The sequence below is a fragment of the Hippocampus zosterae genome, chromosome 4 (genome assembly GCF_025434085.1).
Source record: "Hippocampus zosterae strain Florida chromosome 4, ASM2543408v3, whole genome shotgun sequence".
Lineage (NCBI taxonomy): Eukaryota > Metazoa > Chordata > Actinopteri > Syngnathiformes > Syngnathidae > Hippocampus > Hippocampus zosterae.
Window position 1 is genome coordinate 24,327,952 of NC_067454.1, and position 27,987 is coordinate 24,355,938.

General features: G+C 42.3%; 1 protein-coding gene and 1 long non-coding RNA gene across 2 annotated transcripts in view; one reads left to right on the forward strand and one right to left on the reverse strand.

The window, feature by feature from the left end:
* Positions 1 to 1,203: 1,203 nt before the first annotated feature.
* LOC127599440 (uncharacterized) lies at positions 1,204 to 9,465 on the reverse strand. The gene is made up of 3 exons (XR_007962109.1): positions 9,408 to 9,465; positions 2,562 to 2,682; positions 1,204 to 1,679 (listed from the first exon to the last, which is right to left on the reverse strand). It is a non-coding gene; the product is annotated as an uncharacterized LOC127599440 (long non-coding RNA).
* Positions 2,625 to 27,987, forward strand: part of mybpc3 (myosin binding protein C3) — a 33,445-nt gene continuing 8,082 nt past the window's right edge. Inside the window, exons 1-22 of the mRNA XM_052063398.1 lie at positions 2,625 to 2,780; positions 4,632 to 4,901; positions 10,355 to 10,477; positions 11,873 to 11,950; positions 12,306 to 12,454; positions 12,692 to 12,809; positions 12,928 to 12,976; positions 16,605 to 16,664; positions 17,300 to 17,326; positions 18,612 to 18,775; positions 18,850 to 18,982; positions 19,113 to 19,115; positions 19,200 to 19,324; positions 19,412 to 19,517; positions 20,680 to 20,846; positions 23,791 to 23,956; positions 24,023 to 24,129; positions 24,235 to 24,264; positions 24,742 to 24,881; positions 25,972 to 26,131; positions 26,250 to 26,354; positions 26,462 to 26,650. Of these exons, the coding sequence (XP_051919358.1) occupies positions 2,756 to 2,780; positions 4,632 to 4,901; positions 10,355 to 10,477; positions 11,873 to 11,950; positions 12,306 to 12,454; positions 12,692 to 12,809; positions 12,928 to 12,976; positions 16,605 to 16,664; positions 17,300 to 17,326; positions 18,612 to 18,775; positions 18,850 to 18,982; positions 19,113 to 19,115; positions 19,200 to 19,324; positions 19,412 to 19,517; positions 20,680 to 20,846; positions 23,791 to 23,956; positions 24,023 to 24,129; positions 24,235 to 24,264; positions 24,742 to 24,881; positions 25,972 to 26,131; positions 26,250 to 26,354; positions 26,462 to 26,650 (2,494 nt within the window). The 5' untranslated portion in view covers positions 2,625 to 2,755. The remainder of the gene's footprint in view (positions 2,781 to 4,631; positions 4,902 to 10,354; positions 10,478 to 11,872; positions 11,951 to 12,305; positions 12,455 to 12,691; positions 12,810 to 12,927; positions 12,977 to 16,604; positions 16,665 to 17,299; positions 17,327 to 18,611; positions 18,776 to 18,849; positions 18,983 to 19,112; positions 19,116 to 19,199; positions 19,325 to 19,411; positions 19,518 to 20,679; positions 20,847 to 23,790; positions 23,957 to 24,022; positions 24,130 to 24,234; positions 24,265 to 24,741; positions 24,882 to 25,971; positions 26,132 to 26,249; positions 26,355 to 26,461; positions 26,651 to 27,987) is intronic.

The window sequence follows — 27,987 nt, forward strand, 5'->3', positions numbered from 1 at the left end:
CATTTTCCGAACCGCTTTATCCTCACTAAGGCCGCAGGTGGCGCTGGAGCCTATCCCAGCTGTCTCCGGGCAGTAGGCAGGGGACACCCCGAATTGGTTGCCAGCCAATCGCAGGGCACACACAGACAAACAACCATGCACGCCCACACTCACGCCTCGGGACAATCTAGAGTGATCAATCAGCCTGCCATGCATGTTTTTGGTATGTAGGAGGAAACCAGAGTACCCAGAGAAAACCCACGCAGGCCCGGGGAGAACATGCAAACTCCACACAGGGAGGCCTGAGCTAGAATTGAACCCTGTACCTCTGCACTGTGAAGTCGACGTGCTAACCACTGTACTACAGAGTCGCTCAATAAATATTTTTATTTTTTTATTATTATTATTATTTATTATTATATTTTTATACAGTTATGTTTGAAGGCCACCGAAATGTAGTTTTGATGCAACTAAAGATTTGACCTCTTTATGTGTTTGCATCTGGCTAATTTCCAACAAGTGGAAGACATCATGAATTTGAATAGAATGGCATCCACACATGCAGTCACAGCTTCTACCACCTGCATCAAACACAAAAAATATGAAGGAGAAACAGAGGCCAAATGTATTAACCTTCATTTGTTAGCGGAATCTAAAGCTTTCTTTTATCTACCATTCATCTATCCATCTATCCATTCTCCAAACTGCTTATCCTCAGGCAAGCCACAAGCCTACCCCAGCTGGCTTGGGGCAGGAAAATGAACAAGGCCAGTTGTGGTTGTGAGTGAATGTCGTGGACCCGCTAAAAATGGGTCTTCAAGATGCAAATGGACCCCTGGGCCATGTTTCAAACAACTTTGACCCGCACATTTAACGTTGGGCAGCGTGGTTTGAATTAGTCTGAGTAAGATGACACCTAAAACACAAATTTTGTGGGAAGTTCTAGCAGTATCATATTGTTTCATTACATAATACCAATTAGACATAAAAAAATATCCCCATGAAACTACTGTCAACTCTTTGCTGTTTCACGGCGTCAGAAGTTAGGCACATGCTGCCAGCCAACAATGTCGAAAACAAAACACGTTTGAAAATTGCAGACACCATTCTATGAGACATAGCTCAAACGCTGATGTGTTAATTGTCCATTCATCCATTTCATTTCCAACTTCTCCTCGTTAGGGTCACGTATGAGCTGAAGCCGAAACCAGCTGATCTTGGGTGACAAGCAGGGAACACCCTTAACTGGTTGCCAGTTAACCGCATGGCACATACAAACAACCAACCACTCGAATTCACGGCTATAATTTATGAACCTAATGAACCTAACATGCATGTTTTTGGAATGTGGAAGGGAGACCGAATACTCAGGCGTGGCAAAAATATGCAAATGCCACACGATCAGGCTTGAGGCAAGATTCAAAGGCAGAAAAGGACTGTGAGGCAGAGGCGATCACCGCATGGCTTGTTGTGTTGCACGATGTTTGCTGTCTTAATTTTAATCAAAAAGAACAAGAAACAGGATCCGCATTTCTGTTTGGCATCCTCCACAAACAGGTTTTCACAACCAGGTGGAGCCGTGACGTCATATGACACTCACTATAGGTGGGTGAACAATGTCATCCATGTCAATGGGACTGTAACCATGTTTTCTTGGATGATGCATTGGTCATCTGTAACCCGACTTCCTCAAAGAAATCCTGTGAAAAAAAGATTAACCAAATCATGCAAAACAATGTTTGTCAATGGCTTTCTAGAAATATCCAATATCCTCCACTGCTGTGCCACCCTTGCCAAGGGCAAACATCTCCCCTCTATGGTCAAGATGGAAGTGAACCAATCACAAAAATGAATTTTGCGTGACAATCATACATATGAATAAATAAATCAACAACTGGCCAAGTTATTGGTGTAAGGGCCAACAATGTTTAAGTGGGTTGTAAAAATTTGAGCAAAACAGGGAACGCGGGTGTGTTAGTTGTGTGATCAGAGAGTATGTTCCGAATGGGGTCAACTATTGTTTGATCAGTGCTTACAACGTGGGTTTTATTTGCCACAGAAAAAGGAACAATTATTTCCCTTTTCAGCACTGAGGCTCACTCTAAAGTTTTCTTGTCAAATTTATTGTAATCGGCAAGATTTGCACTACAGTGGTAAAGAGCTGAAGAGCTGCTAGATCAATGTCCCAGCATGTTTAAATGGAAAAAAAAAAAATCAACTAATTTTTTTAAATAGGTCGAAGAGATTCAGTTGTCCTTTCTTGTCCAAACGAAATGTCACTTCTATATTTTAACACACTTTCCGTTAACATTTAAACAGTGCTGAGCCAAACTCCAAATAAATGGACAATGGGTGCTACCGGCGCTAATTCGTTTTCTGGGTATTCAGATTTCTATGTAGACAGCGTCATCCTTTTTTCTTTCTTTTTTTTTTAAATTTAAGTTCTAAATTTAACTGGTGGACAACATCCACGACCCCCCCCCCACCCCCTCAAGGCCTGTCATTCAAGCGAGGTGTTGGAGGAAATGATGGTTGAAATATAGCCTCATGAGTGCGTGCGAGTGTGCATGTGTGTTGCATACGTGCTGCAGTGATCCTGGGACAGGATGAGCTTTGATGGGACGTGTGGGGGCAGCTGTTGTTCTTTGGCCATCATATTAAGGTGTCTGGACAGAGGGGTGGTGCTGCATGGTGGGGGCACTTCTATTAAAGGCAAAAGAGCAAGACAGACAGCAGAGTAATTCACCTCGTGGAGGAGAGGACATCCTTTAGGAAGATGCCAGAGCCAGTGAAAAAAACAAGTGAGTGTGTGGCTTATATCCTCTTAATAATGTTTTTTTTTTAAATAGGGTGGAGCTCACTTAAGACCATACAACTGTTACTCCTGAACTTGAACATTTCCTCTCTGACTAAACGCAACCATTTGAGACACAAGAACAAATAGCCTGACTGAGTGCTGCCTCACAGCTGTCTTAAGCAATATCAACCACAGTCAAACTGCTATAACAGATAAGTGTTTACCACAAAATGTTGTAACATTTGCATTTTATTTTACACTTTAAAGGCATTGGGTTTTTTTCTCTACTTGTCTGGCAGAAAAAAAGTGAAAAATGTTACCTTAACACACAAACTGAGTAGGCCTACATTCCAAGGCTTTTCACATTTTTATTTCTTTTTTTTAAACATTTCTCTAATTTAGATGTGCTACCACTAACTTTAATATAATAAAAGGAGAAGCTCAATATACAATAGTGTCTTGAAATATGAAATGAATTCACTTGATCAGGCTCAAATCATCTTTTCTCATTGCAATGAATGGAAATGCCCTTCATCTGTAACATGACTACCCCACCCCTCCATCATGGAACAAAAAATGTTTGCATACTTTAATGAGCACTCGATAATGCTGTATTTGATGAAAATATCCAGTAATTACATATTTCAAAACAATAAATAAATATTTCACATTTTTATTCTATTACCACAGCATCGATTGAATGGCCATTATGCTGCTATTTCTGATGTGCTCATCTCTCACTCCAGGGGCAGTAAAAGACAAACACGTGGAGATACTGTTCATTGCAATTTCCCAACTCCTCTCAGCTCATCAGCACGGCACTACTAGCAGTGCTCTTTGCGGAAGATAAAGAAAAATTGGCTCTGTTAGATTGTGTCTATGTGTGTTGCTGTACCATTTGTGTTATGATGCTTAGTACTGCAATATAAATGCTATTTAGCATTAGTATTAAACAAGTGGACGGAAAGAAGGTTCTTGCAACTATACAAAGTGTAATTCTCTTTGTTTGGTGTTTAGTTTGACAGCAAACTATAACTGGGAGTGACAATAAACAAGATGGGGCCTCATTTTTAAAGAATTGCTGTTGTAAAATGAGTTGAGTGACTGCCACCATTCAATGTTTGGATCTCAAGTCTGCGATCACAAGTCAAAGCAAAAAAAAAAAAAAAAATCTGTCAAACAAAGAAGTTAATCAAAAACCGTCATTTCTCAGGGCACGACTATATTTCTTTTTCATTATTTTTAATCATCAACTTTTCATGCAGTATGTACAGTATTGCATTTCCACAATGGCTGTCAAAAGGTGATGCTGTTAAAAACTGCTAATGAGTTGGAATTTTAAATAAGATGGTTGGGGTTATTAAGGAGTCCTCCCACATTGAAACAACCTCCCCTGGCTTCAGAAACACAAGGGTCCACAAGTATTTCAATGAGTCTAAAGGTGCAAAAATAGATTCATGATAATCCCACTGCTGTGATTCCTGTGCCTGTCGTGCAACTTCAACCTGCCACACTCATTCATTAGTCCACAACATATGCATCCTATATTTAAACTGCCACAAGTGAACGTGCGAACACAGACTGTGGAAAAGAACAGAACCCATTCACCTTCTTCACAAAACAAAAATGTTGTTGTTTGGCTAACAACGAAAACAACAATAGTGCTGCCAAACTCCCCCACCCCCACAAATGATCCACTACATCACCCTAGCATGAACAATTATTTTATCTAATGGGTTTTATACAGGCAAACGATTATGAGGTGGTCGTTTGCCTTTTTTTTTTTTTACAACAAGAGAGGTAGATGTCTTGAAGACTACAATTAAAAGATCCTAATGTCAGTTTGTCATTTCAGTTTCAGCCTTTACCAAGAAGCCAAAGACACAGGAAGCAGAGGAGGGCTCCTCGGTGATCTTTGAAGCAGAAACCGAAAAGTCTGATGCTAAAGTTAAATGGCAATGCAACACAAAAGATCTTGTCGGCAGCACCAAATACGAGATCGCAGCCAACGGAAGCAAGCATTCCCTCACCATCAAAGCGCTCACCCCGGAAGACGCCAATACCTATGCTGTGATTGCGGGGAGTTCAAAGGTCAAGTTTGAGCTGAAAGTCTTGTCAAAGAAAGGTGGGAAACTTTGGCTGTGGTGTCTCTACCTGTTGACTGACAGGTTGCACGGCCTGAGCACTCAGCAGGCTGTACAGACCTTACACGGCATGCACAGTATTTATGTCTGGACATATCAATATCAACACTGATCACGACAAAATATATTTACTGCCTTCATTTCTGTGCCATATGAAGCAGTAACAATCACCCTGAAAGTCAAATGAAAGCTTACTCTGATATTTGCCCGCCAGAGAGGATATTATTTACTGTTTTGAATAACATTTTACTCATTTGACCTTGAACCCTGTTGTCCCACTGACCCCCTTTGAATTGAAAAAATTGTCTCTTGTCTTGAAGCTGCACCTCCTGAAGAAGGTCTTTCTTGCAATTGGTCATTTCCATCCAGAAGCCAGTAAAGGAGCTTTAGCAGCTTCTGCTAAATTTTAAGATAAGATAAGAGAACCTTTATTTGTCTCACTACGGAGAAATTCCCAATTTGCAGCAGCAAAATGATGAAAGGGAGAAAGTCAAAGACAAAAAGTATATAAATAAATATAAATATAGAAGATAAAATATAAACATAAGCATATTAAAACTTGGTGAGTGGGGGTCAGTCCAGGTTTTTAGGACCATTCTATTCAATAGCCTGAGAGCAGTCAGCAGGAACTTTTATTATCTAAAACATTATTTTGTTTTGAACGCGTCGTGTTTTGGCACATGAAAAATACAGGAATTATAATACCCGCCTTGAAATGAATCCATGAGCAATGCTTGTCTGTTGCTTGCATCAGATAAGGTGGAAACGACGCTCAAAGATATTCAGTTGTGTGTTGCACATGTTGCAACCCTCCTGCCTGTGTCAGTTTAGTCACCTTGACCTTCCACTGGCACATGATTTCATCATGAGTAAGCAGCACTTCACCGACTCTCAGGATAGGCCTGAGAGGCGGCTGATAGCACATGGAAAAACAGTCAGTCAACCAAGTACGATATCATTTGAGGCTTGAAGTGAAAAATACCTCCTGAAGAATATTTTCGGGGTTGGAGTGGGTATTGATTTCAACTGTTTATGTTGCCACGGCATTTTGTGTCTTGAAATGAGAATGATGTCACAAAATTCATTTTTCGAGAATCAAACATCACTGCCATCAGTCCTTAGAAACAACTGCCTTTTTGTACAACTGCCATATGAACACTTTCTGGTGATACGATCGAAGAAGATTCATATACATCTGTTGCAACCACTCAGCTAGTTTGGGGGTCACTGCCCTGAGTGCTCCGACCACCACAGGCACGACTGTCACCTTTACCTTCCAGGCTCTCTCCAGCTCCTCTCTGAGCCCTTGGTATTTCTCGAGTTTCTCATGTTCCTTCTTCCTGATGTTTCCATCACTTGGGACCGCTACATCCACTACAACGGCTTTCCTCTGCCCTTTATCTATGATCACGATATCTGGTTGGTTCGCCATTACCATCTTGTCAGTCTGGATCTGGAAGTCCCACAGGATCTTCGCTCTGTCATTCTCCACCACCTTCGGAGGTGTTTCCCATTTTGACCTTGGGGTTTCCAGTCCATACTCCGCACAGATGTTTCGGTAGACTATGCCAGCCACCTGGTTATGGCGTTCCATGTAGGCTTTCCCTGCCAGCGTCTTACACCCTGCAGTTATGTGTTGGATCGTCTCAGGTGCCTCTTTGCACAACCTACACCTTGGGTCTTGTCTGGTGTGGTATATCTGGGCCTCAATGGCTCTGGTGCTCAAGGCCTGTTCCTGAGCAGCCAGGATGAGTGCCTCTGTGCTGTCCTTCAGGCCAGCCCTCTCTAGCCACTGATAGGACTTCTTGAGATCAGCCACTTCAGTTATGGTCCGGTGGTACATCCCGTGTAGGGGCTTGTCCTCCCATGATGGTCCCTCTTCCAGCGCCTCATCTTCTGTTCCCCATTGTCTGAGACATTCTCTGAGTACGACATCCGTTGGAGCCTTCTCCTTGATGTATTCATGGAGCTTGGATGTTTCATCCTGGACAGTGGCTCTCACACTCACTAGTCCCCGGCCTCCTTCCTTTCGGCTTGCGTACAGTCTCAGGGTGCTGGATTTGGGATGGAACCCTCCATGCATGGTTAGGAGCTTTCGGGTCTTAACGTCCGTGGTCTGAATCTCTTCCTTTGGCCACCTTATTATTCCTGCAGGGTATCTGATCACTGGCAGGGCATAGCTGTTTATTGCCCGGGTCTTATTCTTGCCATTGAGTTGGCTTCTTAGGACTTGCCTCACTCGCTGGAGGTATTTGGCCGTAGCCGCTTTCCTTGTTGCCAGTTCGAGGTTGCCATTGGCTTGTGGTATACCAAGGTACTTGTAGCTGTCCTCAATGTCTGCTATTGTTCCTTCTGGGAGTGAGACCCCTTCAGTGCGGACGACCTTTCCTCTCTGAGTCACCATCCGACTACATTTCTCAAGCCCGAATGACATCGCGATGTCGCTGCTGTAGATCCTGGTTGTGTGGATCAGGGAATCTATGTCCCTTTCGCTCTTAGCATACAGCTTTATGTCATCCATGTAGAGGAGGTGACTGATTGTAGCTCCATTTCTGAGGCGGTATCCATAGCCTGTCTTGGTGATTACTTGGCTTAGGGGGTTCAGTCCTATGCAGAACAGCTGTGAGGAGAGTGCATCACCTTGGTATATACCACATTTGATGGACACTTGGGTAAGTGGCTTGCCATTGGCTTCAAGTGTTGTTTTCCACATCCTCATCGAGTTCGCAACGAAGGCTCTTAGGGTCCTGTTCACCTTATACAACTCCAAGCATTCAGTGATCCATGTATGTGGCATCGAGTCATAGGCTTTCTTGTAATCAATCCAAGCTGTGCACAGGTTGGTACGTCGGGACCTGCAGTCTTGTGCGACTGTTCTGTCAACCAGGAGCTGATGTTTGGCTCCTCTGGTATCTTTACCAATGCCCTTCTGCGCTTCGTTCATGTATTGATCCATGTGTCCACTTATCTATCTTAGCCGCAATGATGCCTGACATGAGCTTCCATGTTGTGGAGAGACAAGTTATTGGCCGATAGTTGGATGGGGCTGCACCCTTCGAGGGATCCTTCATGATCAGGATCGTTCGCCCTTCGGTTAGCCATTCTGGGTGAGTCCCATCCCTCAGCAGCTGGTTCATTTGTACTGCTAGGCGCTCATGGAGTGCTGTGAGTTTCTTTAGCCAGTAGGTGTGGACCATGTCCGGGCCTGGTGCTGTCCAGTTCTTCATATCTGAGACTCTTTCCTGTATGTCTGCCACTGTTATGGTAACTGGGTTCTGTTCAGGGAGGTTGCTGTGCTCCTCTCTCAGGGTCACCAGCCATTGTGCACTGCTGTTATGTGCAACTTCCTTCTCCCATATGCCTTTGCAGTACCTTTCAGTTTCCAGTCTTGGTGGGTCGGCTCTGTTGTTAGGACCCTGCCACTGAGCGTACACTTTCGCAGGTTGTGTTGCGAACAGCCTGTTTATTCGTCTGGCCTCATTCTCTTTCGTGTACCGCTTTAGGCGACTGGACAAGGCTTGGAGCCTTTGTTTGGCAGTTTCGAGTGCTTCAGGTATGGTCATCTGGATGTACCTCTTGGGTATCGGCCTTTTCATCACACCTCTCTGGGCCTCCGTCAATTGACTCACATCTTTCCGGGCCGCCTTGATCTTAGCCTCCAACCGTCTTTTCCATGGTGGGTAACGTATCTCATGGCTTCCATGGTTGCTCTTATAGCCCAGAGTCTCCAGGATCACTGATGCTGAAGCGTATATCAGCTCATTGGTTTCTGTGATCGTTACGGTAGGGATCGCCCTCAGTGCTGCATTCACACTTTCTATGAGACTTTCAGATGGTTCACATAGCCGTTGTAATCGGTTTCTAGGTTGCCCAGCTTTCATTCTCGCCATGATCTTAGCTTTCAGGTCAATTGCTGCCTCGCTCAGCATTTCATTCATTGGGGCTGGCCACCCAATCTCATCATCTGGATTCATTGGGGCTTGCCTCCCAATCTCTTGTATGTCCTCCTCCTCTGATCTGGCAGCCTGGGGCCCTTCACCATGGAACCTGCGTTGTACCTCATCAATCTCAAGTTGTGACAGCAGTTGCCGTTTGTGGATGTTGGAACACTGAGCTGCTAGTTGTTTCGTGGTCAACCGTGACTGTGGGTTTCGAAGCAACAAGGAACAGACAAAGAGAGGAAATACGGCGGTTTCACCTGAAAATGCAAAGCATACCGCACCTCATCAGTGAAGCACGGTGGTGGTACTGTTTTGATGTAGGCATCTATGGCTGCCAGTGGAACTCGATCTTTCCTGATTAGTGTTTATTGATGAAAGCGACTGCTGATAAAAGCTGCAGGATCAGTTCTGTAGTGTTTCGGGCAATGTGACAATATGAATATATTCAGCCAAATGCTTCAAAACTCGCAGACGAACAATGACCACAAAGAATTTTTAAAGGCAACAGAGTGGAAGGTTCTGCAATGGCAAAGTCAATCACCTGACGTGAATCCGATTCAAGATGCATTTCACTTCCATCCATCCATTTTCCGATCTGCTTTATCCTCACAAGGGTTGTGGGGGACTGGAGCCTATCCTAGCTGTCTTCGGGCAGTAGGCGGGGGACACCCTGAACTATTTGTCAGCCAATTGCAGGGCACTCATAGACAAACAACCATCCACGCTCACACTCACACAAAGGGACAATTTAGAGTGTTGACCTGCCAAGCATGTTTCAGGAATGTGGGAGGAAACCGGAGTGCCTGGGGAAAACCGACAGAGACACGGGGAGAACGTGCAAACTCCACACAGGGTGGCCACAGCCGTAATCGAACACTGTGAAGTCGACGCACTGACCGTTCGCCCACTGCAGCGGCCCAGTGGGCGAACGGTCAGTGCATTTCACTTGCTGAAAGTAAAACTGAGGAAAATGCTCGAAAAACAAGTACTAACTGAAGACAGCTGCAGCAGAGACCCGGCAGAGTATCACCAGAAACGAAAGTCAGCATCTGTTGATGGCCATCGGTTTGAGACGTCAGGCTGTCCTTGATTGCGTTTCATTTGCAACAAAGTGACCATCTGATTCATGATTTCAATTAGTTTGTACAATTCCACTTTGGAGGACCATCTTGGCCGTCTCATTTCAAATCCAATCCATTGTTGTTTTGCACAGAGCTGCGGTGTTGAAAATGGCATCAATGTCCAAATATTTATGGACCCGACTGTGTTAATATAGACAGACAGGTTTGACAGATCGACCGATCGATAGATAGATAGAAGGAGAGCTGTACATATGTATATGAATGCTTATTGTTTTACAGTAGTTGCAGATATTGCTGATGTTATGTTCCTCCTATAATTTCGCGAGAAGGACACTAAAACGAGCACCTTGGCCAGTAAGTCTGCAGTAAGCCTAACATCTGCATTGTCTCTCTATGGTAACACGAACACAGAAACTTCTGCTACCGCATCCAAAGAATCAAGTGTAACACAAGAGCAGCAGAACGCTCCACCTGCGGCTGCACCAAGAAAAGATGAGGCCACGGCGCCAACACATGATGTCCCTCCATCAGAAGGTGAGACGGTCATTTCTGTATTTAGTTCAACTTCTTCGAGATCAAGGATGGGCAACTTAAATGCTTGAGGCGGCCACAATTTTTCATCATTGCTTCAGTGCAGTTGCACAGAATGTGAGCGAGTGCAGCACGCTAACCCAGAGTCTCGTAAGCAGCTAACGAAGACTGATCGCGCTGTGAAAAAGTTAACATTGGATTTGTAAAGTTATCTCAGTCAGTTTTTTTTTAAATTCTTTACACAACCGCAGGAAGCATCTGCACAGTACTTACGGTGCATGCAAAACTGTATGCAAACAAAGGTCATTGTGTTGTGACAAACGGAGCCAAGCCCATCATTACAATTAACAAAAAAAAAACTTGCCTTTGAGGAGTTAATAAGGTCGTCATAATCGAATGAACAGCTGCCATGGCCAGCAGACGCCACTTGATGGGTGGATGCATCAAACAATGCCGCTTGTTTTGAAGGGCGGCAAATTGGTCTATTACGTTGTGGCTCAGTGCTCAGTGGCTCGTGCCATGACTTTGGCTCACAACACGCTGTTTGCGCAGAGGTACTTTTGAAGTTGCTAATTCGGCTTCTGTTTGCCTCGCGGCTCTCTCCACTTTCTAATGATTACTTTCCGGAATAAAGGTCATGTACCGGTAAAATGAGTTTTACACGATGCACCATGACCAAATTTCATATCCATATCGAGTTCGATGTGATGCCCCGACTTTCTGTATCACATATGGTTCTGTGAAATCCTTTCGACTCGCACTTCGAGTTCATGCTTTGCTTGTTGCTCTTTCATCTCACGCCCTGATTCCTGCTTTTTACGGCTTTCCTGCTGCTTTTAATAATCTTGTCTGTCTCTGCTAAGGCAAGCAACATACAAACATATACTGTATATACATAAATATATATTGTATATACATAAATAAATATATACTGAATATATATATATATGAGTGTGTGTATTAAAAAAATATATATATACAGTATACACACACACACACATACACAGAAATGCACATTGTTGTTTCCCCCCCTTTTTTCCCGCTCTCCCATTTATTGTTATTATTAACATTATTATTATTATTGTTATTATTATTATTAAGATTAGTCAAGCCGGTGGGCCACAGTGGCCCATCCCTGCTCAGGATTTTTGTGGAAATGTGTGCTTGGTGTTGCAGCATGGTTGATCATATTTATATTGTAGTCAATGTTTTTCTCTTGTGTTTCTCTTGTGCGGCTAATCTTAACTCATTCACTCCCAGAGACGTTTTTAAACGTCTTTTCAGAGTTGGTCTAGAATTGGCTGGTACTGAATGAGTTTTAATTAGATGTCGTTTGCATTAGGTTGAATGACATTCCGTCGATCTTACTTTTGTGTAACACTGGATTGTGTACTGTAGATGGACAGCCTCCAGACACCAGACAGGACCTCACTGGCCTCTTCACAGAGAAGCCCCAAAGTGGAGAGGTCACTGTAGGTGAGCATCTTGCAAGTCAATGTTGAAACACTCACGCTTCTGCTGAAGAATGAGCACTAGTGTGGTCTCCGCAGAACCCATAACTGTGGGAGTTTGTAAAGACACAATGTTTGTGATAAAGATCTCATCCGAATTCCAAACTAAAATAATGTGAGAATACTGCACATGGAGAATTGACCCTTGAAAACACCTTGGAAGAAGTAACACAATATGTGGGATTACGGTTTGGTGGATGGAGTTCCTGTTTGTGCGATCCAAAATGGGGATTCTCAATCCGCCTAGAAATGTGACTTAAAATACAGAATGGAAGCTTACTTGTATAAAGACATATGCGTTATTCCATTCTCCTGTTTAGGTGAAAACATCACATTTGTGGCAAAAGTCAATGCTGAATCACTGCTGAAGAAACCGACCATCAAATGGTTTAAAGGGAAGTGGATGGACCTCGCCAGCAAATCTGGAAAATACCTGCAGCTGAAGGAGTTCTATGACCGCAACACCAAAGTAGACTAACTCATGTTGTTGCCTGTTTTTTTCTTCTTCTTTTTAATAACTTCAAGTCATTGACTGTATCCGTATTATATATTTGGCACATTTAATTCAGATTGTCAGAATTCAAGAAAATCATGAAAATAAACCAGCATGATTTGCTAATCGTGAATGTTTTGACACTGCTTTGTCCATGAAGGACCAGGAAAGAAGTGTACCGCTAATCAAATTTGTGAATCAACCTTCAAACAGGTCTACACGTTTGAGATGCACATCATGGAAGCCAAGGCTAACTTTGCAGGAGCTTACAGGTGTGAAGTTTTGTCCAGAGACAAGTTTGACAGCTGTAATTTTCAACTCACTGTACATGGTAAGTGTATGAAAATTGTGTTTATGCGATTATTTTGTGCTTTTGATCACTTCTTTGAATTAATCACAATTTTCATTCCAAATGCTTTTTTTTGGTACTTTCCTTATCTACACACCAGAGGCTTTCACTGCTGAAGGTTTTGACATAAGAGCAGCTTTTCGACGCACGTAAGTTACTGTATTTTCTTTACGTTTTATTGTGTTCCTACGCTTGTGTTCCTATTCTTCTACATTCTCAAGGTGATTAATTGAGCACTGGTTGATATGTTTACGTGACTCTTTTTTATATTTTACATTCATCTTCCCCAAATTGAGAGTTTCCTCCTTGACCTCTGATTATGTCCAACATGAGGGGTGTTCACACGGCAACTTTTCCTCCGGTGTAGCATCGGGGCTGCCCACTGTAGAGCGTTCACATGTACAAAGTTGTACTGGTGTAGCCCCTGAAAACAGCTTAAACCGGAGCAAATTTAACCCTGCTCAGTAGGTGGTTTAAAATTTTACTCCGGAGTAATTGCTAGTTTGCGGCAGCACCGATATAAAATAGGACGTGTGAATGCTACGGGAGTAGACTCGCTACGTGTGAGAAGAGCTGATTACGTATGGGTAGAATGCATTGCTTTCGTGCTTTGTTGTACTTCTGTCATCTTTCTTTTCTGTCTCATCCTTTTACGGTGTCTGATGGACCACAGCGTTGATTTGTCTGGAGAAGTATAAACCATGGTTTTTCAATATGTCACAAACAAGGCGGGGAAAAGGAAGTACACTTTACACATGCACATGTTTTATTTACGTATTAATATTATTATCGTTTTGCACGGCCGCAGAAACTGCCGTGTGAACGCAAGTGGGGCTGCACCGGGGTTAACACGCCTCTCTTTAGTGAGCAGCTTTATACGTGTGAATGCTCCACGAAATTTACACCGGTGTAAGACATATTTCAACAAAATACATCGGCGCGGCACCGATGCAAATGTGTGCCGTGTGAACACCCTTATATTAAGTCTGGCTGACATCTTTGCATCAGACCTCTATGCCAGAAAACACCATACACAGAAGGAAAAACTATACAATTATGTGTGGAATAACTGTGGAAATGCTAACCTATTAGGAACGATGCTGATGGGAAGAGAAGTGGAGCATCAACAAGGTAGTCAATGTTTGAGGTTGGATCCACTGAGGCACAAAGTCAAATTGTATGGAGTGTTCTCAAAGAAAGAAAGGAGGACCGAGATTGAAGAACTCCTTCAGCAATGTGGTCACTTTCTTCTCTGCTTTCAAATGAAACAGAAGCAGTGTTTAGAATGGTGCAACGTCAAAGCTGCTAAATTTTGAAGGAACTCAGAAGGCGGAACCATGTGAGAGCTCGCCAAAAAGGTAGAAAGCTGAAATGACGACAACATTGTAGCCACCATCGCGCTCCAACTCACAGTGGTCACATAATGTTTAGTCATGAAAACACATCGAGCGGTTCAGTCGAAAGAAATGCTCAGAAATGAAGACAACAGACGAGTAGGAATAATAATTAGGATTTGGATTGCATGTGATTGACAGGTCACTGCTGCAGATAGTGCCGAGGCCAGCAGAGAGGGTTTCGCTGGCACTGACCATTGTATTATGACACATTAGGAGACAAGCTCTCTCTGATCCGCTTCTGGGTCTCGGTCAAAAACAGCAATGACAGCTGCACAAGCAGCGATCCGACAGAGTGAGCTTTGACGGAAGCTTTGGCCCTACTGAAAGTGCTGGATGTGTTAAGACACATGGGCTTTTCAGTACCCAAGTTCCTCCACTGGTTTAGTCCGCAGAGGAAGCACACTCAAGGAGTATTGCAACCGCAATGCACAAACTAGGCACTCACCTTCTGGAAAGGCATGCGCAATGCTGGTTCGGCTCCTTTTATCTTTCATGCTTCATATTTAAGTGCGGTGCCTTCTGTTGGGACTTGCATTCGAATGCTTCTCATGGCATAAACAAACATTATGGGGAAATGTTTGCTTTCTGTCGAACATGAGAAGATCAACACATGCCACGCACCCGATAGTTTTTGACTCAAAAAAGGATTGACCACAGTTTTTTCTCAATTTAAAACTGAGGGCTCGGTTTTCGTAAACGGCACATATGAGACGCGGGTGCGAAAGACGTCTGATCATGATTTTGTGCAGGCACGAGGCTCACTGTGCATCTTTCTCAAGTCGGCAGACATGTCTGCGCCAAGCTGGACATTCTGTACCAGTGAAGGTGTGGCCTGGGAGCTGCACCTGGCCAAATGACAATTTGCGAACAGAAAGTTAATCTCAATTTCTGCCTGCTCAAACCACGTCTAAAAATTGTCGCAAGGCAACATGATTTTGGTGAATATGATTGGGGCACATGAAGAAATCTCTGTGGACATATCTAAGTCACCGGCTTATTCTTTATCGGCGCCCATGTTGTCTGTTGCCACACTGTGCGACAATGCTGCACTAACACTCGGGTTGCTGCAATTACACAACGTCCTCTTTCACAAAGATAGGAGTTCGTCAAGACCATCAGACGGGCTACATTTAAAGGGGATGAAATGAGCCGCTTTGATTGGCGGTGTCTTACATCAGCTGTAACCACTCCCACAGTGGCGGAGCACGTCCACCCACAGATCTGCTGAGCAGTGCTCATCCACGGAATTACCAAAACCAGTCTAATACGCCTCGAGCACACTGTTGATCTGCTTGCCGCGCCAGATTTAGGCCATAAATATATGACACAAACAGAATCTGCATGTTGCTCAAATCCTCAAGAAAAATTACATGCCACATTCCTTTTAGTTTTGAATATGTTCAATGGTCTGCTGTGAAGAAAAGGTTATTAAAAAGAACATTTCATTGTGGCCTAATACTTTTACATTGTGCCAAACTTGATCATGTCGTTATTTCACAAACTGCAAGATCTCCCCTTGTTGGGAATGTAGTCGGCCACGAATGTGACATAGACAATTGGAGACCGCCTTGCACCCCCAATCGTGTGTCCAAGTGTGATGGACACTCCCTCTCTCCACCACCACCCAGAATTGTGCAGCGAGGTCAGGAGCATACAATGACAATATTTTTAAGATGATAAGATAAGAAAACCTTTATTAGTCTCGCAATGGAGAAATTCCCAATTCACAGCAGCAAACTTATGAAAGGAATAATAATAAATGAAAGGATAATGATAATAATTCCTTCAATTAATTTATTTATACAATGATTCACAGGGATTATCCCACACTTTTGTCATATTTACATATGAAATATGATGACATCCACCACACAGAGGAGTGCAGAATCTGTTACCTGTGCTTCAATCAAATCCACCAGAATCGCATTACACCACTCACGCCACCACTTTGACTAGCTTTGAAGAAATTTAAAATCTAGTCTACCGGTACTTTTTATCACCAAATTGGTAGGTGTGCCAGGGGCACAGCAACAGCAACAGCATCTGCCAGAATGCCCAGAAAGGCGCAACCCGGTTCTAAACACAGCAAACTAGACTTGCCCCTGCACCAAAATAAAAATGCGCCTTTTTTTTATGCCGAGCGCACGGGTGCCTGTCTATGAAAATAGGGCCCACAGTGTGAAAAACTGTTCATGTGTTGATTCAATATTTTCAAAAATGAAAATTGAAAAAGACTAGTTCATAATTACATTAAAAAAATTCAAATTTTCAAGAAGGGCCTAAGATTGTATATGTGCAACGTGATGCATCCTGGAGTTTCTGTATCTATGTACAGTATGAATGCGAAAGAAAAGTGTTGCTCTGACCGATATTTGTGCAGTAGCACCGAAGGAAAAGAAGACTCGGGAGAACTGGACTTCAGCACATTGTTGAAGAAGAGGTCAGCATTGAAATGATTGATGAAGACAATTAGCCCATCACATTTACTTGCATTCAACAATGCTATATTCTCTCTCTCTCATTCTGGATCATTTCACGTCCAAAGAGAGTAAGCAACATCGTCGCCGTAACAACACCACACCGTTAGCCGACTGAAATAATTTGCTTACGCAACACATGCAATACATGAGCTCACTGAATAACAAAGGGTGAATAGTTGGATGACATCGCTCACCTCTTCATCTTCACTATTAACGCCATCTAAGTTGCATTAATACACACACAACACATGTACAATTGCAAATGTTCTCAATGACCCAAGACTTCCTCTCACTGTAACAGTTTCTTCCCCTTGGCCGATTCTCAATAACCAAAACAAAGCATGTAAAACAAGTCAATCTGAAATTTGAATCTAACTACTAAGCATCACAATTGATTTGACTGAAAGATTTCATTTAATATTTGAGCAAAATGAAATGCTCTATTTATTTATTTTATTATATATCTATTTTTTTACTGCATTTGATTGCTACATTTTCAGATCATCGTTGTAAAATGCTGTTTGAATTGCTTTTGACATGCTGTGTTTTAACCTATCTGGTTTGTTTTGCTGCTTGGGTTCCCCCTCTGAATGAGCAGCAGTTTCTTAAAATCCTCCAATCGGTAAGGAATTGCTGGCACAATGTCTCGTGTCTTGGTGAAAGGCTTGTGTTTGCATGCATTTTATTTGTCCATTAAGGCAGGACATACAACAAATTCCCAAATTATTTTTACCCCGGAAAATTTGTTAATGACAGAGAATGATTACTGAGTGACTGGATGTATCTTATCTAAAAATGCCTTTTTTTAAACTGGTTATTTTTTATCATTTCGTACATTTGACAGAAATGTCTATGGCCACAATGATTCACACCCTTTCCCTAAACCAGGGGTGGCAAACTCATGTTTTTGTCACGGGCCACTTTGGAGTTACGTCTTCCCTCGGAGGGCCGTTACAAAAGTGAAACCGAATAAATGTACAGTATTATGTGCACACAACAAATGGATGGTTTACTAGTTTGGAAATCACTCAAGTCAACCATTTGTTTGTTGGTGCTCAATTATGTTGTTGAGAAATGTGGAATGAGGCTAACAAAATGTCAGCTTTATTTAGTCCACGTGACAATTTAACATTTTGTTACAGCTTTTAGGAGTGATCATGATTTGCTTTCGCAGGCCACATAAAGTGATGTGGCGGGCCGGATCTGGCCCCCGGGCCTTGACTTTGACATCTGTGCTCTAAACAGACATATCCAACGCGTTTACATTTATTTAGTCGATTAGAATTTTACCTTTTAGAGGATGCTAAAAGTCACTACAATCTTTTTATAATTGCGCAAACGAGGGAGATATTTGTGGTAGGGCAGTGCATTGGAGGAACGGTTCGCACGTCTGCCTGACTATCAGTCGGGAGGCTCTGACTACGAACCTCGGTTCATGCATGCTCTTGTGGAAATTTGTATGTTCTCCCCTCGCTTGCATGGACATCGTTCTCCGGCTATGCCAGCTTCCTCCCACATTTCAGGAACGTGGATGGTGAGTTAACAGAAGGCGCAAAATTCGCCTTGCGTGTAAAAATGAGCGTCAACTGTTGTTTGTGCCCTGAAATTAACTGACAGGCAGACCAGAGTGTAAGTCAGTTGCATTAGACTACAGTTTATCTACTACCCTTATGATAAAATGCTTTCAACCAAATGAATTACCTCCAAACCCTGATATGGTCGGAAAGAAATAAAACGGCTTCAAAAATGTTTTGGATCGATTTGCTGTTGACAACTGTGTTAGTCTTTGAAAAATACCCCTCATTTACACAGGTCTGAACATTTTCTCAATCTCAGTCTATCCTGTTCATAAATAAATAATTATGTGTGTGTCCAACGTGTATTGAAATCTGCTTCCTATATTTCAGAGCCGTGCAGACGAGCGCAGAGCCTGATGTGGACGTTTGGGATATTCTCAGCCATGCTCCTGCCTCAGAATATGAGAAGATTGCTTTTCAGCATGGCATCACCGATTTGAGGGGCATGCTCAAAAGACTGAAGAAAATGAAGAAAGAGGAGAAGAAAAGTGCAGGTTGGTGCAAAGTCAACATTTCATTGTCCGACGACTGATTCGAACGTCATGCAACGCGGCACATCTGTATGCAGCCTTCCTCAAGAAGCTCGATCCCGCCTACCAAGTGACAAAGGGACATAAAATAAAGTTTGCCGTTGAGGTCGCCAATCCAGATGTTGATGTCAAATGGCTGAAGAATGGGCAAGAAATACAACCAACGGGAAGGTGCGAATTCATCATCTTTCAATCCATTCAGCATCATTTTTTTTTTTGGCCTTGAGTTTTGAAACATGACAAATGAATCACTCTATCGTGCGAATTTCCCTCCATGCCCGGCATTCTTCTTCATCACCAGCAAGTAAGTGTCACAGAGTGCAGTCTATGTATAATGTAGGGAACATGACTGGATAAGGAATCATTGTATCCATTACTACTTGTTCAGGTACATTTTTGAGAGTGTGGGAAACATGCGCTACCTCACCATCAACCACTGCTCACTGGCCGACGATGCAGCCTACTGTTGCGTATTGGGAGAGGACAAATGCACCACAGAGCTTTTTGTGAAAGGTCTGTTTGCGTCACGGTCACACAAACGTGTTTAAAATGTTGGTAAGATTCACTTGGGTTGTGCTCATTCGAATCTGTCTGCTCCAGAGCCTCCCGTTGTAATTGTGAAGAACCTGGATGATCAAATGGTCATGAAGGGGGAACGTGTGGAGTTCCAGTGTGAGGTCTCCGAGGAAGGTGCAAATGTGAAATGGTGCGATCTTCTTCTTTTCAGCCAAAAAATGGTTCTGATGATTCAGCTTTCACTCTTGGGTTTAATTCATTCAATACAATTGAATAGATTGTGGGGGGGGGGGGGGGGGTACAAACATTTGTAACAGGTCACTGTATGAGTCGTCGGAGTTCTCAACAGCAGCAAACTACTGAAGAATAACGTAACCCATTTTTAACATGAGAATCACATTACTCGGAGGGCGGACCTGCGAGGCCAAATAATCCCACTTTGGATCAACACCAAATTTCACATGCTTCCATTCATATTCATCTTTATATGACTTAATTGCATTTCAAATACATCCACTGATAAAGGGGGGAAAACACGACATCATGTCAACTAGCAAACGGCCAGTGATAAAATAAGTGTCAATCTAAACCGAACACATTTATTTATTTTTACGGCACCTCATGAGTTTGTGCACGTAGACCGAATATTTTAGGCAGCGGGTACATTCTAGATCAGCGGTGCCAGAACGTTTTGGACCGAAGATTTGACTTTTCGATCAACTAACCTCCTGCGATCGACCCGTTACCGCGCACTCGCACGAACGTACACACGCACGCTATGATGAACAACAGCCTGACACGAAGGCATACGACACACTTTTTCAGCCTATTAACTATCGTTGCTCACCCTTACCGTTTTAAAGTGCTTCCCTCGGCCCTCCAGATTGCCATTCTTTGCCCGTGCCCTCGGTGAATTGTACATGAAACAAACTCTGAATGAGAATAATGATAACGATAAAAGAAAACGCGTAACAGCTCTGATCACAAGCTGCAATTGCAGACTGCTGAGGACTAACAACTTCCTGTGACGCAGGTAACGTGCCACCGTAGGTTAAAGATTTACCTGCTTTATTTTATTTTATTTTTTAAAATACTTTTTGTGAAAATGAGACTGATAGGATGAATAGGGTGCAGTGTACATCATCACAAAAAATATTACTAACATGCACAAAGACACACAAATGGTTGTTTTTGTTCTCCTCTACACCCCTCACGATCGACTTGAGACCAGTCCGCGATCTACTGGTCGATCGCGATCAACGTAATGGGCTACCCCTGTAGCTAGATGATGTCAATTTTCTGGATTCACTTCAATCCAATCTTCTAATGCTGATGGAGGTGTTATCCAACAGGGAGAAGGATGGCGTGGAACTCACAAGAGACGAATCCTTCAAGTATCGCTTTAAGAAAGATGGCTGCAAGCATATTCTGATCATTAATGAGGCGGCAAAAGAAGATTGCGGCCATTATAAGGTCAAAACCAATGGTGGCGAGTCTGTGGCTGAGCTCATGGTGCAGGGTGAGTCTTAATCGCATGTTGCGTATTCGGTTATTTTGTACAATAATGTGCCACGTGACACCCGTTGGACAGGCGTGGCTTTGTTTGGTGGCATCTTGGAAGGCGTTCACAGAAGTAAGGATGGCTTATATCAAGAAGTCTTGTCAAAACAATAACATCTTGACGCTATTCTCAAACGTTGCTCTTTCAACCCATAACTCAGCAAGAACTTTTACTTTGTGAGCTCTTTCCTAAACACTGCAAACCCTTTAAAAAACAAAAATCACATGCACACATACACTCACACAGAACAAAGTTATTACGCTTCAATTATATCATTTATTATATGCTTTTTAACATTTAGAGATCAGGAAAAATAAATAGATTGGATAGAATAGATTTTTGGCATTTTGGAAAAGAGCTATTCAAATGACAATGCACTCCTTAGGATGAAACCGTACAACCCAGTTAATTTTTTTTGTTTTTATTTTTTGGTGTACGTTTAGTTCGTTTAGTTCATCTGAATTCTTAGTCTTTGCTCATTAAATACCGCCTTATAATGGTTTGGGATTTTTCATTACAGTTAGTTATTGTTTCATTTTGACTTTTGTTGTTCAAATTCAATTCTTTTTAATTGGATTTTAGAGTAGGTCTTTTAATTGTTTTTATTTTTCATCATAATATTTCATTTTATTTTAGTATAGTAAATGGGTTTATTATGAGCACGATGGAAAAAAACTCAAGCATTGTGTAACAGAGTAAAGTAAATGTCAATGTCCAACAATTTTTCAACCTTCCTGTGTCCTGGAACACTGAAATCTCATGGATGACATTAATTGACAAAGACGAAAATGAAGGCCATTTTCTGGCCATGAAGGCCGACTGCTGTCAGGCTGATGAATAAAAAAAAAAAAATAATAATAATAATTAAATTATGTGAAGGAAAAATTGTAAATAGTACTGTGATTTATCCATTGTGTTCATATTGTATTTAATTGAAAGATGTTTGTTTTTTTTCCCTTTCTCCTTTCTTCTTTCTACATACATTCTTGCTGCTGGAGGCTGTAAATTTCCCCAGTGTGGGACGAATAAAGGATATCTTATCTTATCTTATCATTTTCACAATGATCATGTAGTTTCACTAAATGTTATTTATTAAATTTTTTACAAGCTCCCATTTTTATGTTGATATTTATGAATTATTCATTCATTTTCCAATCCGGTTTATCCTCACAAGGGTCGCGGGGGTGCTGGAGCCTATCCCAGCCGTCTTCGGGCAGTAGGCAGGGGACACCCTGAACTGATTGCCAGCCAATCACAGCGCACACAGAGACGAACAACCATTCGCGCTCACACTCATGCCTAGGGACAATTATAGAGTGTTTAATCAGCCTGCCATGCATGTTTTTGGGAATGTGGGAGGAAACCGGAGTACCCGGAGAAAACCCACGCAGGCCCAGGAAGAACATGCAAACTCCACACATCCACGGAGCTGGAATTGAATCCGCTACTTCTGCACTGTGAGGTTGACGCGCTAACCACTGGACCACCAGGCCACTATTTATGAATTATTTTTCTCCATTTTTTTGTTCTTGAGATTTCATTTGTTTTCATTCACAACCTTGCTCCATTAGCTCCACGCATGATGAAACTCCACAAAATAAGTCAAACTTAAGCAGGAATTAAAATATGATTAACATTAGCTGTAATACCATTAGCAGTGAGTTTTTAATTAGACGAAGAGAAGAAAATAGTGTTTCAGCTGACGTAAACATGGAGAGTTAAAAAATACAAAAATGTAAATTTTATATATTACATATCTGTGTGTGTGCGTGTGCGTGTGCGTGTGCGTGTGCGTGTGTGTGTGTGTGTGTGTGTGTGTGTCCACGTTAAAAAGGAATGGGTTCTAATCACAGTCCCTATTTTATCTTTTAGTGTCATTCCAACTCATTCCTTCATCCTAACAGCAAAGTATATTCTTAAAACCTTTAAAAATGATGTGGAGTGAGGAGCTTCACTCACCCCTCCTGCATCGTGCTTCTTGTGACATGAAGTGCATCATTCTTTTGTTGCTAAGATACAAAACACAAAGACAATTTGCACCCAAGGATATTATTGTACCATAGCACACCTGTAGTTCTTGACTAATATATTTGAGGTACACTCCCCTCTAAAGTATTGGAACGGTTCATCAATTCCAATAAATCCAATTTTACTGTAAACAGGAGCTCTTAGTATATCAGCTTGTCCTTCTAATTATTTGAATATTCATCTAATACACCATTTAGAAGTTTATAAGTGTTTGGAACAAAGCACCAAATTTGTCTGTGAGCCAAAGTATTGGGAATAGTTGGTTGAAATTGGCAGACAATGACGACTTTGTTTTGCTGCTGCCATAATGTGTAACATTAGGTCAGGAGAAACCAGGCAAGATGAGTTGGCAAGTTGTGGATCCGATTCAGGGCCTGACAGATGTTCATACAGCAGCTTACCAGGAAACAAACATTGGTCTTCATTGTTCCTAAACGTCTGATGGAAAGCGCGAAGTCAATTCAGTGATGAATTTTATTGTATCGCCTATTACTGTGGTTCTTTCGCTCTGTTCCACCTTCTCCGAAGGATCTCAGGCCCTCTATTAAGTAAACAGAGTGGTTTCTGATCCACTGGAGAAAGGACACTTTGATCCTCTCCTCTTTCATCTAGAACTGCTTCAGACAACAAAGTGTATGCAGAAAATTGGTGAAGATTGAACGACTGTCTGTGTCCTATGTGTTGTCTTGTGTTATTTCTGTTATTTTGACTTCAAAATGGCGCCGCGAGAGTGGCTGCCTTTCCAGCAGCTCCTATATTTTGTTGTTCTACTTCTTACTTTCATAACTTTGCTGCTGTGAATTGGGAATTTCTCCATTGTGAGACTAATAAAGGTTTTCTTCTTCTTCTTCTTCTTCTTGTTTTGATTGTGCAGAGAAAGAGCTGGAGGTCTACCAGAGCATCGCTGACCTCACAGTGAAGGCGAAAGATCAAGCCGTGTTCAAGTGTGAGGTGTCGGATGAGAACGTGAGGGGAACTTGGTACAAGAATGGAGTGGAAGTCAAGCCGGACGCCAGAATAAATATCACACATATTGGCAGGTAAGGTTACTTAGGTTCGTTTGCCAAATGTATTGCCAGGAAAGCTCAAACTTGGACTCTTGACAGGATCCACAAACTGACCATTGACAATGTGAAACCTGACGACGAGGCAGACTACATGTTTGAACCTGATGGCTATGCTTTCAACCTCTCTGCAAAACTCAATTTCATGGGTATGACTGAGCCCTTCCACTTACTTGAAGCTTCTATTTGATCAACTCTCCAAATCCTCCAGGGTCTCTCCCTAATTCTTAAAATGTCCGTTGTCCTTTTTCCAGAGGTGAAGATTGACTTTGTACCACGTCAAGGTACTGGTATTTCTATTAGCCTACATACAGCAACCACTCAAAAGTTACGCATACATTCAAAAGCTAATAAGATATATATTTTTTCTTGAACGGATGTCCTAATCGAATGTCATCTAACAAAATGATAAGAAACCCTTCTCAGTGGGATGAAGTGCACATCAGTGAAAAGACCACCGATTAACTTTATTATTGAATGAATACTTGATCCCAAGTTTGAAATGGATTTTCATTGTAAAAGTGAAATTATAGTCTTGTGAGCCCCATTCGAGATTATACCAATGTTATCTGAGGACACAAACTGTTCCTGAAAACACATTTCCCAGCAAGTATGCCATTCACCAATGTGTTTTCACAGTCTTTTAAATGCATTTCAAGTGAACTTAATAAATGGAGCTTTTCAATGAGGATCTACTTCCATCCCTCTCCCAACCCCTCTGTGTGTGTGTGTGTGTGTGTTCATTAATCATGCTTCATAAGACCCTCCTAAGATCCACCTGGACTGTAAGGGCCACACAGCTGAGTCAACCATCGTGGTGGTTGCTGGCAATAAACTACGCCTGGATGTCCCGATCACTGGAGACCCTGCTCCCACTGTTATTTGGACCAAAGGAGGGAAGGTAAATGCATGTGTTGATCATCATTTGTTCTACTATAAAGGCACACTGCGAGTCGGCCACTGTCCAAAGTTTGGGGAGAGTGTTTAAAACAGAATTCCGGTCAATAATAAAAGCCTCTGTAGCCTCAGATGCAACATTGATTTGTTGTTAAGGTGTACCTGGGGGAGTCAGAAGGAAAAAATATCTCTGGTTTGTCAAGAAACACTGCACCTAAATGCATTTACACAGGTTGTATTCAAGCGAGCATATAATGGCTCGCGAAACCTATTTGTCGAGTGACAGCGAATGCACACGGCCAGACTTGCCTGCAAAGAGCTGAGCCTTGACTTTGCGGCTTTGAAAGCCTTCTTGGCCGGGCCATCTCCACCAATTCAATGTAGCATTTTCTCGGTCGGTTTCTATTGAATCTGAATGATTCTCACCATTTTCCAGAATTAATACTGTGTTAGACGAGGCCAGTGCTGCAGCGCAGAATAAATAATCAACACCCGCATGCAAAGGTGGAAGCCTGTCTGTGATATCAGCCCCTTTTGACAACGGCCATGTTCTTCATGGCTTTTTCCTGGTTTGCTGTCCCCGTGTCTAATAACGGATGTGGGATGGCGGACAGAAGTCGACCCGTGAATTTGCTCCCGATTGTCAGCGGCTGGATGCCACCTGTGTGTAAGGTACACAGCCAGAGTGTTAGGTTTAGCACCGCAGAGTCAATGCCCTCACCCTTTTGTGTGCTAGCAAGCTGAATTTGTTGCACATGTAATTATCTGACTGCACAGAGCCGCAACGGCCGTGTATATGCACAAAATATACGATAAAGTTCGAGCTGAAAGGTGAATAAATTAGCTCCATGCCAGTTTGTCAGGAAGGCAGGTTGAAAGGGGCTATGGAATAACCATGAAAATGATGAGCGAACATTATAGAAACAAACCGGTATAGGAAATTTTGGATTTTAGGAAATATATAGGAATGATGAAGCTAACCGATCAAAACCACATCAACACCAAAACAAAGCATGTTCAAACAGTATCATTTTTCATCCAACGGACGGCTGATAAGCTGGAAAATAGACACAGCTCTTGTTTTCATAATGCAGGTCATCACCGAGGGAGAAGGCAGAGTCCAGGTGGAAACCACCAAAGGCCATTGTATTTTCACTCTTGAAGGGGCCGAGAGGCAGGATGAAGGAATCTATTCAGTTGTGGTTCGTAACCCTGCTGGGGAGGATACTGCCGACATCAACGTGAAAGTTGTTGGTAAGAGCAACCATTAAAGAGTAAGATCACCCCAATCAAGTGATGATTGGACTTTTGGCCAATTACATTTGTATTAAAGATGTAAAAAAACAATACAAATGGTTTTCTTCCCCATCAGATGTTCCAGATCCTCCCCAAGCTCCCAGAATTCTCAGCGTGGGAGAAGACTCCTGTGTAGTCCAGTGGGATCCCCCTCTCTTTGATGGAGGACAGCCAATTACTGGTAAAGAAAGCAGAATGTGATGTGTTCTTTTTATCTGCTAAAAATGACAAGCCCTGGTTTGGCTAAAACAAAATTCTTTTTTTTTTGGGGGGGGGGGTAATACTCAGGATATGTGTTGGAGCGAAAGAAAAAGAAGAGTTATAGGTGGATGAGATTGAACTTTGACCCTTATACTGAAACAACCTACGAGGCAAAGAGGATGATTGAAGGAGTGGAATATGAAATGCGGGTCTATGCAGTCAACGGCATTGGCATGTCTCGTCACAGTCCCGCCTCACAACCCTTTGTGCCTGTCGGTGAGTCAATAATGCAAGTTTTATTTTGCAGGGTGTGTCGATGTAAATAATTAATACCACAGTCTATTTGATGGTGTCAAAATTATTCGATCGACTGTGAGGAGAAAAAAAAACCCTTGCCATCAAATGCTGTGAATACAAAACATGCATGTCCTTAATTTCACTTAATAAAGAGTAGTGGAAATGTCAGATCAGCAGTGTGACACTATTCTTTCCGATTGATATCCTCTTAAGTTTCATTTGAGCTTATGGAATCCCATCCAAAGTTGTTGAGGTCAGGATTTTACCAAATTGCTGATACAGTATTTGTGGTGGCGCAATGATTGCAGAGCAGACAGTACGATAAGAAGAAAAGATGAATATTTTGGTTAAATAAGGCGGACAGGGGGAGTACTGACACACAGCGAGAAACCATAAAGGTTCCTTCTCCGCATTCTGGCCTCTTGCTGGTGTAACCAAGGGGGCAAACATGAATTCCTTTGCTCAGAGATAGACATTTTCCGAGTGCTGAGCATGGTTTGCCCTCACTTTATTGAACTGTGAACATTTCCTGTTCCTGTGACTTTCTAACCTTTGACTACTGAAAGACATTCCCGACATTTCTGGTGCAGCTTGCCGCTCAGTTACTGTCACAGAAAGTCTTGGCCTTTGTGGTGGCCAGACTATGACTGTGATTTAACACCTTCCAGTTAGAAATGCTGTCAATATGTGATAAACAAAATGTACACGCTGAACTGTCTGGCCACTCGAGGTGAAGGAGAAAAGACAAAAAAAAAAGCATGTCCTTTTATCCGGGAGGTCGTCACCAAGTGAGAGTATCTTTTGAAAAAAACCCAAATAATATATCCACAGTATATGACTGTATGTCTACATATATATGTATGTATATTTAAGTGTGTGTGTGTGTGTGTTTTATATAATTGTTGTGATGTTGCAATGAGGCATTTTATGAGCAACAGTGTATCTGGCCAATATCTTCAAGCCAGTTAAATATTCACATTTGACAGTAAATCTTAATAAAATAATTCAAAGACAGCGTGCTTGGACAACCACATAGCAAACAAACAACAACAAAAAAAGCAAGATGTGGTTCAAGGAACTGCCCAACAAGTTCAGAGAAATGTACTGTTTCTGCTTCACATAATTCTTCCAAGAGCAAACATGAGCAATTTGTGAGAAGAGCCTCGACGAGAGAGGCGACCAAGAATCGAATGCTTTCGCTTGCTCACTGTGCTCGGATTGCTGAAGAACGTTGAAGGTGTCAACGGTTGGTTGTTTTTCGATGCGTCAGCTATTGTGATGAACAAAGCTGCGACATAACTTCCTCGATGATGTAA